Source organism: Mytilus californianus, unplaced genomic scaffold (genome assembly GCF_021869535.1).
Source record: "Mytilus californianus isolate M0D057914Y unplaced genomic scaffold, xbMytCali1.0.p SCAF_5, whole genome shotgun sequence".
Classification (NCBI taxonomy): domain Eukaryota; kingdom Metazoa; phylum Mollusca; class Bivalvia; order Mytilida; family Mytilidae; genus Mytilus; species Mytilus californianus.
Genome location: NW_026262701.1, coordinates 54,457,125 through 54,471,561, shown reverse-complemented (window position 1 = coordinate 54,471,561; position 14,437 = coordinate 54,457,125). Strand labels below are relative to the sequence as shown.

The 14,437-nt window shown below is 31.9% G+C and overlaps 1 protein-coding gene across 1 annotated transcript in view; it reads left to right on the top strand.

Annotated features, from left to right (window-relative positions):
• LOC127702643 (uncharacterized) overlaps nt 1-14,437 on the top strand; it is a 36,891-nt gene that overhangs the window by 14,057 nt on the left and 8,397 nt on the right. Inside the window, exons 2-3 of the mRNA XM_052206927.1 lie at nt 1,038-1,091; nt 10,507-10,767. Of these exons, the coding sequence (XP_052062887.1) occupies nt 1,038-1,091; nt 10,507-10,767 (315 nt within the window). The remainder of the gene's footprint in view (nt 1-1,037; nt 1,092-10,506; nt 10,768-14,437) is intronic.

Here is a 14,437-nt window from a genome sequence, read left to right as displayed (position 1 = left end):
AATATTCTATATCTCCCCAAAATGTTGGCGTTTGTAGCATTTCAGTGTTTCTGTTGTTCCGTTGTTTTCCTCTTATAGTTGATGTGTGTCCCTCGGTTTTGGTTTGTGAGCCGGATTTGTCTCAGTTGAAACGATTTATGACTACTGAACAGCGGTATAATACTACTGTTGCCTTTATTTGGTGGTGTCTTTTGTAGATTTATTTGCATGTATGTTTGATGTTTTAAGTCATTAAAATATGCTGGATATTCAAACATTGGAAAAGTGTTTATGAAATTATGATTTATAATACAGTATGTACTATCTACAACAAAATTATTTTTTGTTGATGTCTTTGTCACCAAAGTTTGTATATTTGTTTAAATTTTTTATCAGTTGTGTTTGTATATCTATGATGTATATATGTTTACACTGTTTTTGGATGCAGGATCCCATTTATTGTCGCGTTTACCAATTATGTCTATTTGGGTTGGGCTCCTATTTCTTTTCAATATAACGGAACTATGATGAACTGTCACACAAGTGAGAGTTTAAGCGAGCTATAAAACCATGTTTACCCCACCATTTTCTTCGGAAAATGCCTGTACAAGGTCAGTAATATGACTGTTGTTTTCCATTCGTTCGGTTGGTTAATATAGTTTGATTTTGTAATGTTTTATGGATTGTTATGCACAAAAAATTCGGATTTCAGTATTTTTGTGAATACTTTTGTGTACCTATATTATTTTATATTCCTTTCTCGTATGAACTTTTGTATTCAACTGATTTGGAGATTAAAACGAGGAGAGTTAACATTTTGAACAATAAGTTAAACTACGCCACTTTTTCAAATGAATTGAAGATTTTCTACGACATATATTCATTTATATCTTGGGATTCATTAAAATAAAAAAAAAATCGACAAATTATAGACAAAGCAGGGGTTCCGTTTTCAGTTCACGTACATTTGTATTATTATAAAACTACTGAAATACCGAAAATGCTTTATGAAATAACTAAATTGCAATCAAATAAAGATTGATTTCTTTTCTTTTTAGGTATGTTACTGGCTACATTTTGGTTTCACGTTCTGTGGTTTTTAACTGAATCAGGTAATGATTAATTAGTTCTAAAGTATCAGCCATGCACAGTCAAGGTTGTGTCCTATAAATCCTTTATTAAAACTTAGTCATATATTGGAAAAGTCATATGATATGTCAAATCTAAAACACAAGTTTATGAATATACTTTATACTCTTGACTATAAAACACGTGTATATGAATTTTTTTGAAAAAAAGAAAAACATTTAGTCTTCCAAAAGCTTCAGAAATGTTCTGCTATTGAATTTTGTCTTCCCGTACTCTAATTCGCTATTTCATTTCCGTATGCAATGACCTTAACCATGTTAACCAGAAGGACTCTCGTTATTACGTCGGTAATCACACAGCGCAAGTGTGTGGAACACTCCGTGTTTAAAAAGGTAAATAAACGTGGAAGTTAGATAGTGTTAATTGGTTCTGAAAGAAAAAAAATTAATACACCAAATCTTTTAACAACTGTTATAACAAAATTTTGAAAACCCATACAAAATATATATAAAACATAAGCATCGCGTTATTGCATGTCTTTCATCTCAATTGTGTTTACGTGCTCCATGATCCTGTGTTGATTGTTTATTAAGGTCACGTTCGGTAAACTTCGGCAATGAAACATGAAAGTTAATTAGCGGAGAAAGTTTTTACTGAATGAAATATTTTTGTCGATTGTATGTTATGGATTCGTAATAATTGTAAAAGTAAATACACAAATCGTGCATAGAAGACTTTGTTTAGTACATACATGTATACGCGCTTTAGTTCAATAATTTCTTTAACATAATATAATTTCAAGAAACACATTTTATATGACTTTATATACATTAGGGAATGGAACAAAGATGCCATCCATTTTTAAAGATAACAATCATATTTACATTTCATTAAGTTCAGATGGGTTAATGCATAAGGAGGATTGTAGTAATTTCTTTGTTAAATTAATAGTTCATCTTGATTTTTCAGAGATGTACAAATGTTTTTAAGACGTCAGGAAAATCACAATAACGGTAAAAAATTATATTTCGAAGGCCTAACAATAAGATGAACAAACGAAAAGGACAAACAAAACAAATATTATTACATAGAAAACCGAACGTGACCTTAATAAACAATCTTACAAAAACCGGGGGATAAGATATTCTTGCTTAATTAGTGACACCGTGTCAGTGCTAATGACAAGTAAAAATCCGATGATAAATCGCATGTGTTATTTTAGTTATATTTTTAGTCCTTACGTTTACTTTCTACGCAAGAGGGGCAACATAATATCAAGAAAAATTTAAAACGTGAAAAACGAACTTACTTAATCATTTGAATTTATGATCCATATATGTAGTGAAAACTAATCATAATAGGAGATGCAGTAAGTTGATACTAAACCGTAGGGAAAGTACCTTATCAATCTTGAGTCACACAATTTTGAATTTCTTATTATAGAACGAAAGTCAGGTTTTGATACGCAAACGAATTAAAAAAACATTCGTAACGTTTTTGGCAACCAGGCAAACAATTTCACCCAAGCTCAAATCATTGTTGGGGCCGTTTTGAACGTTTGTATGAAGTAGTGTATAAGCTTGTGCTCCGTGATGAAAGTCTTACTTCAGCTATACATCCATTAAAGCGCCCTTCCTTTGTTTCGAGATTTGTCATGTATTGTAAGGATTTTAAGTCATTAATTAACAATTGAAATTAAAAAGAGGACGTTTAAGGAAAACATTCCTCAAATAACTGTTTCAGAGAACAATACATCTTGAGCAAAAGATTTTAAAGCGCACATTAAAAATATTGTGATTGATTGACATTGCCCTAGAATGAATATTTGCACAATTGCGGAACGTGTTTTCAATTTAGGTGTACAAACATTGAATTATTCATACTTATTTTGATTCTGAAATGGTGAAGTTTCTATATCAAACAGAACTTAATTAGAAACACAAGAATCTATGAGAAATCGCAATAGAAAATAAATTAAAATTAAATTTTTGTTGTTAAAAGTTACATGCAAATGTGTATATCTGACTGAAGTCAATAACTTTCCCTGGTAACAGTGACGAAGAATAAATATGATAAAGGTATTTTTAAGTAACAAGATATACCAATTTAACATGCATGACTTCATCAGCTTCATAATTTTAAATTATCTATGAACGTAAACATTCTTTTAGAAACTACTGCACGGTATGCTATCTATTTTTTGTAAGAGTTAGAATTGATACTGTTGATGCACAATCGATTTTGTTAGTTTGTTTTACCAGGAATTATGTCATAATATTTGAACATAGATGAACTATCTTTTATGTATTGCTAATTGCTAATGACTATCCTGGCTTATGAACTACATGTAAATTAACTCGAATTAATAATTCACATTGATAAATGTCTACATCTACTACCTTTATACAGCAATACAAGATAGGCTGGCAACAATCGTGAGGCATTCCAAATACACTTTTGTATATGAATTTTATAACTAGAACAAATCAGTGAATAAAAACAAATAAACATAAAAAGCACAACCACAAACGATAATAGAACTACCACATCAGGTAATAATTAATTAGTTAAAATGTATCAGACATGCAGTGTCAAGAGTTTGTCCGATAAATCCTTTCTAAAACTGAGTTATGTGTTGGATATTAAATCATCATGTTTGAATACATTAAAGAATGGAAACATGATGACAAATTTTTTTAAGAAAAAACAAATCATCTTTACGCAGCATTAATTTCATATGGTGAATGCATAATGAGGATTGTTATCATTTCTTTGTGAAACAAATAGGTCATACTGTTCTTATATTTCTTTGATGTACGAAAAGATCACCAGAAAGGGAATACAAATTCTAATTTGAAAAACTAATAATGAGATGGAAATAACAAAGGCACACACAAACAAAACACTACAAACATGACAAAGAAAAGTTAAGATAAACACTTACAAAAACCGCGTGGATGCGATCTTCTTGTTAAACTAGTGACACGTTGTCAGTGCTAATGATAAATAATACTCCGATGAAAAATCGCGTTCTTGAAAACGCACACATGTTAACTTTTGCATTGATGAGCCATTTGTTTAATGATGACTTCCCCTAATTAGAAATACAATAAGAGGTACATAAACGGAGACAAAGTACCTTTAAGGTAAATCTCAACAGCATTGCAACATCGAGTCACACACATTTGAAGTTCTTATGATAGAGAGCAAGTCATTTTTTATACACTAAACGAATTGAAAAATACAACTATGTGTAACGTTTTCGCAAACCAGTAAACAATGCCACTGTAAACAAATCTAGTGCAAGGGACCGTTTTGAACTTGTGTAGTGAGATGAGGTATGGGATGTTGCTCCGTGATAAAAGTCTTACTACAATTTTGAAATACAATATATCTATCAAAAAACGCCATTCCTTTGCTTCGAAATTCCTCATGTATTGTAAGAATTTTAATTCATGAATTGATACAACATATCCATTAGTTTCTTTTAAAATCAAAAGATTGACATGTAAGGAAGGAGCTACCTAATCAATCGTTTGCAGAATACAAAACATTGAGGGCAAAAAGACGAACACCAAAATGTTGTGATTGATTGAAATCGCCTTACAATTGATATTTGCACAATTTTGGAACGTGTTTTCAATATACTGTACCAACATTGAATTAACCATTACTGTTCAGATTCTGAAATGGTGAATTTATTATATCAAACAGAATTAAATTAGAAAACAAGAATCTATGAGCAATTGCACTATAATGAATTCACATAAAGTTTTTCTTTCGAAGTGAAAATTAATTATTTTTTTTCAGTTTAAGTAACAAGATATACCAATTAAACATGCATGGTTTCATAAGCTTGTACAACTCCTAATTATATAATATGTATGAATGTAATCATTCTAATATAAAATTCTTCACTATCTGCATTATATGCTATAGGATTAAGAGTTACTATCGATACCGATGATGCACTATTGATTTTGTTAGTCGGTTTTACCAGTAATTATGTCATAATATTTGAACATTGATGAACTATCTTTTATGTATGGCTAATAACTTTCCTTGCGTATGGACTAAATTAAGTCGAATTAATAATTCACATTGATAAATGTCTACATCTATCGCCTTGAACATTACCTTATGCAGCTAAATAAGTACATTACATGTATGTTTCATAAGAATCCTTATTTCTGACTGGCTGACAACAATCGCGAGGCATTCCAAATGATATTTTATTCCTCGATAAAATCCATTTTCCATGACTGCATGTGATTCCCATGAGACAGGAAACTGAAAGCTTGATATAACAAGTAATATCATGGCGGTGGCATATAGATGAAATAATTAGAATTGATTACTTTGTTTTGTAATTTTATAGTGTTGTAAAAGCGTTGAACATATTTTTAGTATGAAGTGCTTCCGCACAAAATGTGCATTGGTCAACGCTTTTACACCCCCAATAAAATTACTAGCAGAAGCTTTCGATTCTGATTAGTTCATTTATATGCCAAAACCTACCGAATAAGACTTACATACAGGTTTAAAGTTGCATAAGCAATATGACTAGTGACACATTTAGAGGATGGTCTACTTACCCTTCCTGAGCCATTCAGATCATTCCGATTTTGGATAGGGTTCGTGTTGTTCAGTCCTTAGTTTTCTATGTCGTGTTTTGTATACTGTTGTTTGTTTTTTGTTTGTTTTTTGTTTTCATTTTTTTCCATTGCGTTGTCAGTTTATTTTCGACTTATGAGTTTGAATGTGTCTTTTGTATCTTTCGCCTCTCTTAATAAAGTCTTGTCTCTTGGACACGACGGTAAGGTGCCTTATTGATTTTTTCTCATCAATAATCAACAACCGTTTTCTATATATTGATAAACGTGCATGACTGTTTGCCATACAGTGTGCTTAACTGACATAAATATTTTGAAACCGTTCTTGAACTCCATTTGACATGGAAGAATTGTCTGTACAGCAATTAACTATTTCATGATCTCGTGTAACAACTAGCTGTAGTTGATAAATAATTCAGTGCCAACTAAGAATTACAACATCTTTCTCCCGACTTTAATAACATAATTTCAACTGTAAGTGTCAAGATGTGATAAATATTGAATAATTTATTCTACACACTAAACGTCCCACCAAAACCGCGGGTGATCTCAGGTGCACCAAAAGGGTAAGCAGATCCTCAACAAACGCGGTGATACTAGTAAGTATAATACGATAGTTCACATTTGGGATCGAAAAGGATGGGACTGTGGTTACAACAATTGGAACTTAACAGTTTGTTATACGGTGTAGCGTTTGTTTTTTGTTTTGCTACTCAAACTTAAAAGAAATGTTTGGTATATACCCGAAAGACTCTATTCTAGAAATATGCACAAGTGGTGAAGTTGAAATCATTCCGTTGTAAATTTTACGGAGGAGTTGGGTGAGCGTTATGGAATATATGTTTCACAGCTGACGACTGATATACTCATAGGAAAATATGAATCTTTGTTCAATGTCACGTGGGATAGTCGCAACCAATAAAATATTGATTTTGCTATCAATATTTACAGCCAGTGGAATAATAATTTATGGTTAGCTTTGCACCAGATATTTGCAGGGTTGAAAATCACACAAATTTTAAATCATAACTGATTTGTTCTTGTCAAATACATTCATAGTACCCAAATAACATTAAAACGAACATAATTTGACCTCTTTCAAACTTTCAAATTGTATTGCGCTTTTGATTTTTATGAAATTTAAACTTCTGAATACTTTATTAAACTTCCACATGTAACGTGTGTTTATTCTCCTTGATTTCCTTGCTATCAAACGAAATCTTGCTAGACTTTTTTATCAGGTGTTATAAAAGTTATCATGCAATACGGTTTCTCTAGTAAATATATATTGTTTAAGAAAGAGGCAATTGTAGTATACTTTTGTTCATAAATAAGAATTGAAAGGTCTTTGTCCTTGCTTTTCAGATATAATCAATTGCAAATTTGGCGGGAAATGATTTTCTCTAAATGTTTCAACCATTTAACAATTGCACATTTGTCTTTCAAAAACTATGAAAACATATCAAGGATTTTAAAACATTAACAAAAATGGCTTTTTAAACCATATGTTATAACATTATGAAAAGAAAGGAAGGGGTTAGCGAGCAAAATATGTATTGGCACTATACTAGAGGATTTCGGATATCTGACAAAAATTAAAAACAAGAGTAGCAAACATTCTTAATATACAAATCTTGACAAACAAACTTAATCTAAAGTTCTAAACAGATCGAGATCGACCGTGTCGACAGGGTTAGTGTCTCACTGATAACTTAACCATCGTACACAGAGGGATGTATATCCATTAACAGATATAACATTTCAATAGTCCAAAACAATACTTTTCACTTAAAGACAAATTATTAATTCTTGCCCATGATCTCCTTTTGTATTAATTTTAAATTAGATATAAAGACATATTGATTTAATATTCACTCTATTGTTAATGTGAAATTATTTAATGAGTTGAGCAAACATTACGAAATTATTTGTCAGAATTCATATACTATCTGGAAAAAGACTCGCTATAAAGTAAACAATGTTTCTAAAAAATCTTTTTTGAAGATTAATAGAACTTTACGGACGATATCAAGATAGTGACGACACTTCGAAGTCAGAACTCTGTGCTTCTCAACAGAAAAAAAGTTGCCACTACAACAACGAATACTAAATATAAAACATGAGCGCTAAGGATACAATAGATCAACAATAACAAAGACAACAATATAATTGTTATAATTATACAATATCCATTGTTTATGAGTACTTGTCACACGAGACAATAAAAGTATTTATGAACATTTATTGCTGTATCGATAATTACGCAGTTAATATAGGGTTCGGTCATTGTTTAAAGTATCATTTGTATATAAAGGCTCAATTCAATCATCTGTATGTACGGATTCTTTGATTGATTGTTTTTAACGGGTGTTTGTTTGTTTTTATTTTAATTGCTTTAATTTTTTTCATTCTTGATTTTTGTTTTCTTTGTATATATTTATATTTGTTACTTTTGCTGAATTTATCTTTGAAGATATTTTTCATTTAAGACGGAAATACTTTATAAATCGCACGAAATTCTAAATTGGTTATGTTATCATAATTCTTTTTCGATAGTCTTTTTGTCTTCATATGATGAACCGCCAAATTTAAGAAAAGATGTGAATATTTTATTGATACTTGTATGGCTAAATTTTACTTTACAACATGTGTACATAGACTTTCTTTTAAATGAAAATTCTAAGTCTCCAGAAATGTACGGCTACTGAATTATCATTATAATTGATCATTGTAGAATATCTGTTTCACGGATGACGACTGATATGTTCCAATCGTCGTAACCACAATCCCGTACTCCTTTTCCCCGAATGTGACTAAACGAATTAGACTTATCACCAGGTTTGCACTTACACGCGCAACACATCGGGTGCCACATGTGGAGCAGGATCTGCTTACCCAACTGGAGCACCTTTGATCAACCCCGGTTTTTGGTTGGATTCGTGTTGCTCGGTCTTTATAGATATAAGAAGATGTGGTATGAGTGGCAATGAGACAACTCTCCATCCAAGTCAAAATTTATAAAAGTAAATTAGTATTCTTTATTTTGTTTGTATACTGTTGTAATCTTTTGGTCTTTTGGTCTTTTGGTCTTTTCTTTTTTTTTGCCTTGGCGTTGTTTGTTAGTTCGATTCTCCCTTTGGTAACTTTCACCTCTCATTTATCTTCCTTTACCCTAATTCGCCGACAGTTTTCCGTATGCCGTTTTCTTAACATGACAATTTCCAAGATAAATTCGGCAATCGCACAACGCAAATGCGAAGGGAAAAACTGTGATGGAAGAAAAAGTACACACACCATTACTGATTCTGAAAGAGAAATTTTGATACACCAAATTATTTATAACAATTGGTTTAACAAACAAAAATTAACTGGGATTTTATGAATTTTATTTCTATGATAACGCTTATTATTTATGGCATCGACGCTTTTGTGTTTGTTGTTAATCAAGGTCTTGACTGGTTACATTGTAACTTTGTTACCAAAATCCGGAAGTTCATATTATCCAAAGCTTTCAATCAACACTGCAAGAAATAAATTTTGTTGATTATACGTTATGGGTTTGTAATAAATGGGGGGAAAACGTACAAAGAAGGGGTAGTTTAGTATCTCTCCATACATACATGTATGTTCAATGATTTACTCAACATTATTATCACCAGAAACTCGTTTCATTAGACTTGAAATTGGGGGTGGGGTGGGGATTGGGGGGATGGGGGTCGCTCCATCAGTCGGAAAACCATGTGTAATTTGATCGCAAACACCTTTCTGCTGAAAACTAATTTCAATAAACTGATAGATGTATTCTGGTTCTGTTCTGATCATGAATATGCATGGACATTTCAAACAATGGGTTAATGAACAAGTTTTATTTCAAATTTGTTTATAGAGAGAAAATATTATATTGATTTTTCAATATCACTACAATATCAACCGAGACGTCAAATTGATACAATGCCGAGAAATCTGTTTGATAATATTTAATTCGAGTTGATACGGTGTGTAACAATAGTAAAGACAAATCAACTACACTTTATTATGCTCATGGACCTGTGCTATGTCATGACATCTTAAGTGCCATTGTATTATTTTTCTTCATGTACAAGTACATTCGATAAATATAGATATATGATGTTGCTCTCGCACACTCTTCGCACACGCGCACATGAACCGATGGCAATATAGGTTATTTATACTTTTATTATATGTTTGTTGTACTTAAGGATGAACTTAGGTGAAATTAAAAAAATCTAGAATTTAAAATTGATACTATAAGTCAGAAGAGCATTAGTTAAGGAACAAAATAAGCTAAAAATATTGATAGGTTATGGAGCTCCTTTTCGGCATATTTATTTTTTTTTAAATGGTTGTGTGTCTAAATTGAGCTTTGATACCTGAAATTGATTCAAAAAGTAAAGATCAAATTATCTTCACAATTATTCTCTTTGTTTTTACGGTCATTTAAAGATTGACTGTAATGTTTTTTTTTTCTGTCTATGAAGAAATAACAACAACAATGTGGTGCACACTGAATAACCCGCGTAGCGTGTTATTTAAAAATGTGCACCACATTTTTGAGGTAATTTTGAATAGACAGAAAAAAATATTACAGTTTTAAGGAGTTAATCATGAAAAAACGTTGATGACATCACGTTCACATGACCAAATTATGTCTATGAGCTGATAGACAAAAAACGTTCAGCCAAATTAAATATTTCGAAGTATGAAGGATCTTCCATACTTGTGTTAAAAAAGCGTACATTTTACATTTCCAAATATTTTTTTTTTCAATTGTATAACTATGTATTTGTTATTTATTTGTTGGCAGATTACGTATTGTGTGTATACTGTAACGTAGCTGATAGACGACAAACGACGCATTCCTCAGCCTATGATACCAATGGCTTTCCGAACGGTAATTCTTGTAACGGTGTAGATGGATTACCAAGTCAAGATTTTTTTAATGGAACATGTGTGCATACCACTCCGGAAACAGATCCTTGGTGGGAGGTCGATTTAGGAACCACATATACAGTTGATTTCATCAACATATCTGTACGATCCGATAATTCAGACTTTAAAAATTATGGTAGGTAACAGAAATAAAGATTAAATTAAAAAGAAGAAGGAAACCATGATTTCAATAAAACCATATTCTTAGCATTTGGGATAACCAATATGACATCCTAGGCGTAAAGATTGTCTCTTGACAGCATCTTATCTTTTGTATATATAAATAAAGTGGTAGCCCTCCGAACTTCCATCCAACCTTTGCAATTTGCAAATACAGTGTACTCCTGAACTCTGCAGTGCAGGCTTCAATCCGCATACTACTCTACACTGCAAGGAAAACAGATCACAACCGGTGTCGATACAATGCTTTTAAGCCGCTTGACAGAAATTTAAAAAAAAAATATTATTGATATGATTTACTTTTGCACCTCCTATTTCATTTCATCATTTCGAAAGTTTGGTTTTCATTGGTATGACATTGGCTTTATCATGTTCGCATTATACAGACCACTTTTGTATTCGCTATTCCTCCAAAACCTCTAATCAGAAATTAATTAAACTTTCTCAAAATCAATGCCAATGAGGTTTCCTTCTTCATTGTTGATCCAAATTATGTTTTGTCATAAAACTTGTTACCAAACCATGGAATTTGCCATTGCTTTTACTAGGGTTTTTATTTGTATCCGCAACTCCTCATAAACCCCTTAAGTAAGTATTCAAAATTGTCGCAGAATATTAACGATATCATATCATTATTCATATCTTATTTTGATTGTGACAGACATTATTTTGTGGTTCTCTATAGTAAATAATAAAATTAACCATTCCTTTTGGTGACCTTTTGTTGAACTTCGATCAGAATACCTCTAGTTGAAATTGATGATCGATTGACAAATCTAATTCTTGGATATATATAATTTCTTTTTAGTTGTTTTTGGTTTTGAAATAACATCAATGGCCTGATTTATATACAAAACAATAAACGAAAATCAAATTTTATATTCAGCAACAAAAACGACAACCACTGAATTAGAGGATACTGACTGGGACATGAACATACAGAATAAGGCGGAGTTGACCATGTTTGCGGGATCCCATTCCTTTCTTAACTTGGGGACAATAGTGTAACAGCACAACAAAAATGAAATAAGAAATCATTTGAAAAAGGCTTGACTCATCACAAAGCCCACAAAAAAAAAACAACTAACAAAAATACTTGAGACACAAAATAACTACTTGCAGTTACTGAAAGCTAGCCCGTAAAACCCATTAAAAGTTATACAAAAATCATGTATCTAAGACTAAAATAGCAACCAGTAAACTGTCAACATCCAATGGATGTAGTGCAAGTACGTCATGAATAGTCAGAGAGAGAAAAACATGCCAGAATAAAGGTATTGACAGATTGTAGAATCGTGAATGTACATATGTATATAACAATAATATTTAATTGGGTTTTAATCTATTGATAACAAAATAGATAATTATACTGAAACAAACAATATTCAAAGATCTAGTTACAGTGTTGGAATGGTAATCTTTTAGAATATTTAAGTTTATTGAAGGGATCAATTATCTCTGATAAAACGTCGAATTCATAAGTTGAAAAACTGTGTGAATGATCGACCAAAGTCCGTTTTCAGAGACAAAGAAGCTATGAAATGTCTTTCATCTCTTCACGATAAATATGTTGTTGTTCCTGCGGACAAAGCTTCAAATAATATTGTCTTTGTATGTAAATCGTACTACTACGAGTGTATTGTAAAAGAATTAGGAATAAATGAGCACTCAGGTAATCCCACATACAAAAACATATCATTTGACAAGAATGAGATTTTGGCGAATCATAAGTCCTTCATGCCTCCAATGAACATTACATTGAACAGCAAATCTGAGGACTTACCTTGTTTGTATTGGATACCCAAGCATCACAAAATTCCGTACAAACAACGGTACATTGCCGGTTCATCTGCACGTTCTACAAAGGAATTGTCCATTAGATTGACAAAATTTCTGTCCACAGTAAAACAGGGTCTTTAGTCATACTGTGAAACTGTTAACTCGCGTAGTGGTAATAACAATATGTGGATTCTACAAAACTCTAAAGAACTTCTGGATAGTTTTAATTCTCGATCTTTCTCTGAAATTATTTCTATAAAAACTTTTGACTTTTCAACCCTGTATACCACCATTCCCCATGTTAAATTGAAAAATTGTCTAAAAGAAATAATCCACAATACTTTTCAATATAAAAATGGTAGCATACGCTTTGCGACATATTTTGTTAATAGTGAACAAAAAGGTAAAACATGCTACACAGGCGGAACAAATGATCAGTATGCTGGAGTTTCTTGTTGACAACATATCTGTTGAATTTGGAGGTAGACTTTTTCAAAAAATTGTCGGCATTCCTATGGGAACGAACTGTGCGCCTCTCCTTGCCGACCTCTTCTTATTTTCATATGAGTCGGAATTTCTCGAGATACTTGTCAAAAACATGAAGATCAAAGAAGCCAGATCATTTAATTTCACATTCAGATATATTGATGATGTTATTTCCATAAACAATCCAAACTTTTCTGATTGGGTTCCATTGATATATCCTCCAGAACTAGAAATTAAAGAAACAACAGACGCGGCTTCCTCCGCCTCATATTTAGACTTTAACCTCGAATTTGACATCAGCGGTCATCTCAGTACCAGAATATGTGACAAACGAGACGATTTTAATTTTGAAATTATCAATTTCCCCCACCTTATTGCAATATACCAACTTCACCTGCATATGGGATATACATTTCCCAACTCATTCGGTATTCAAGAGCTTGCAGCTGCTATTCGGACTTTGTAAAACGTCACCAGTGTCTGAAAAAAAGCAAAAAGTTGATGAACCACGGTTATGTCAAAGAACGTCTTGTCCTTTTTCTAAACAAGTTCATCGGAAGATACCAAGACCTTGTTGATAAATATTCCGTATTAACTTCACAAATAATACATGATGGTCTTGATGTATAGATTCTAGGTACTGACGTTGTTTATCATCTTAATTACGTATTATAGTGTTCTTTGTAAATTATTAACGTTTACTGTTTGGTCGATTTTTGGTAATATTCTTTAGATGTGCCTCAGTACTTGTACAACCCGCCATTGTATTGTTGTGCTTTCGTCATTTTTTGTATTCTTGTGTTTCAATGTTGCGTATGTGTTTTGTCTATATGCCATTTTGTTTTTATTTGTTGACATATTTGTTTGTTTTTATAGTGATTGAGATTATAACACAATGTTGACATTTTTACCTATTATGTCTGTTTGTTTTGTTCACACATTGTTGTCCAAATAATGAAATTTTATGCGACTGTCATACAAGTGAGAGGTTTAGCTAGCTTTAAAACCGGTTTAACCCATCATCTTCTACTTAAGAAAATGCCTGTACCAAGTGAGGAATATGACAGTAGTTTTCCATTCGTTTGATGTGTTTGAGCTTTTGATTTTGCCAATTGTTAAGGGACTTTCCGTTTTGAATTTTCCTTGGAGTTCGGTATTTTTGTTGTTTTACTTTTTAGCTTACCTGAGTCGTATCTAAATTTACAGACTCAGTAAACAAAATCAACGGAAAATTTGGATGTGCTATCCCGTTAGTAATAAGTTTGGTACAGGAACAGCCAAACTTCCACACCAAACCAATCTATGTGAGAATTTAGTAAATGTTTGTAATTTGCGATAACGAAATCCTTGACTTAATGATT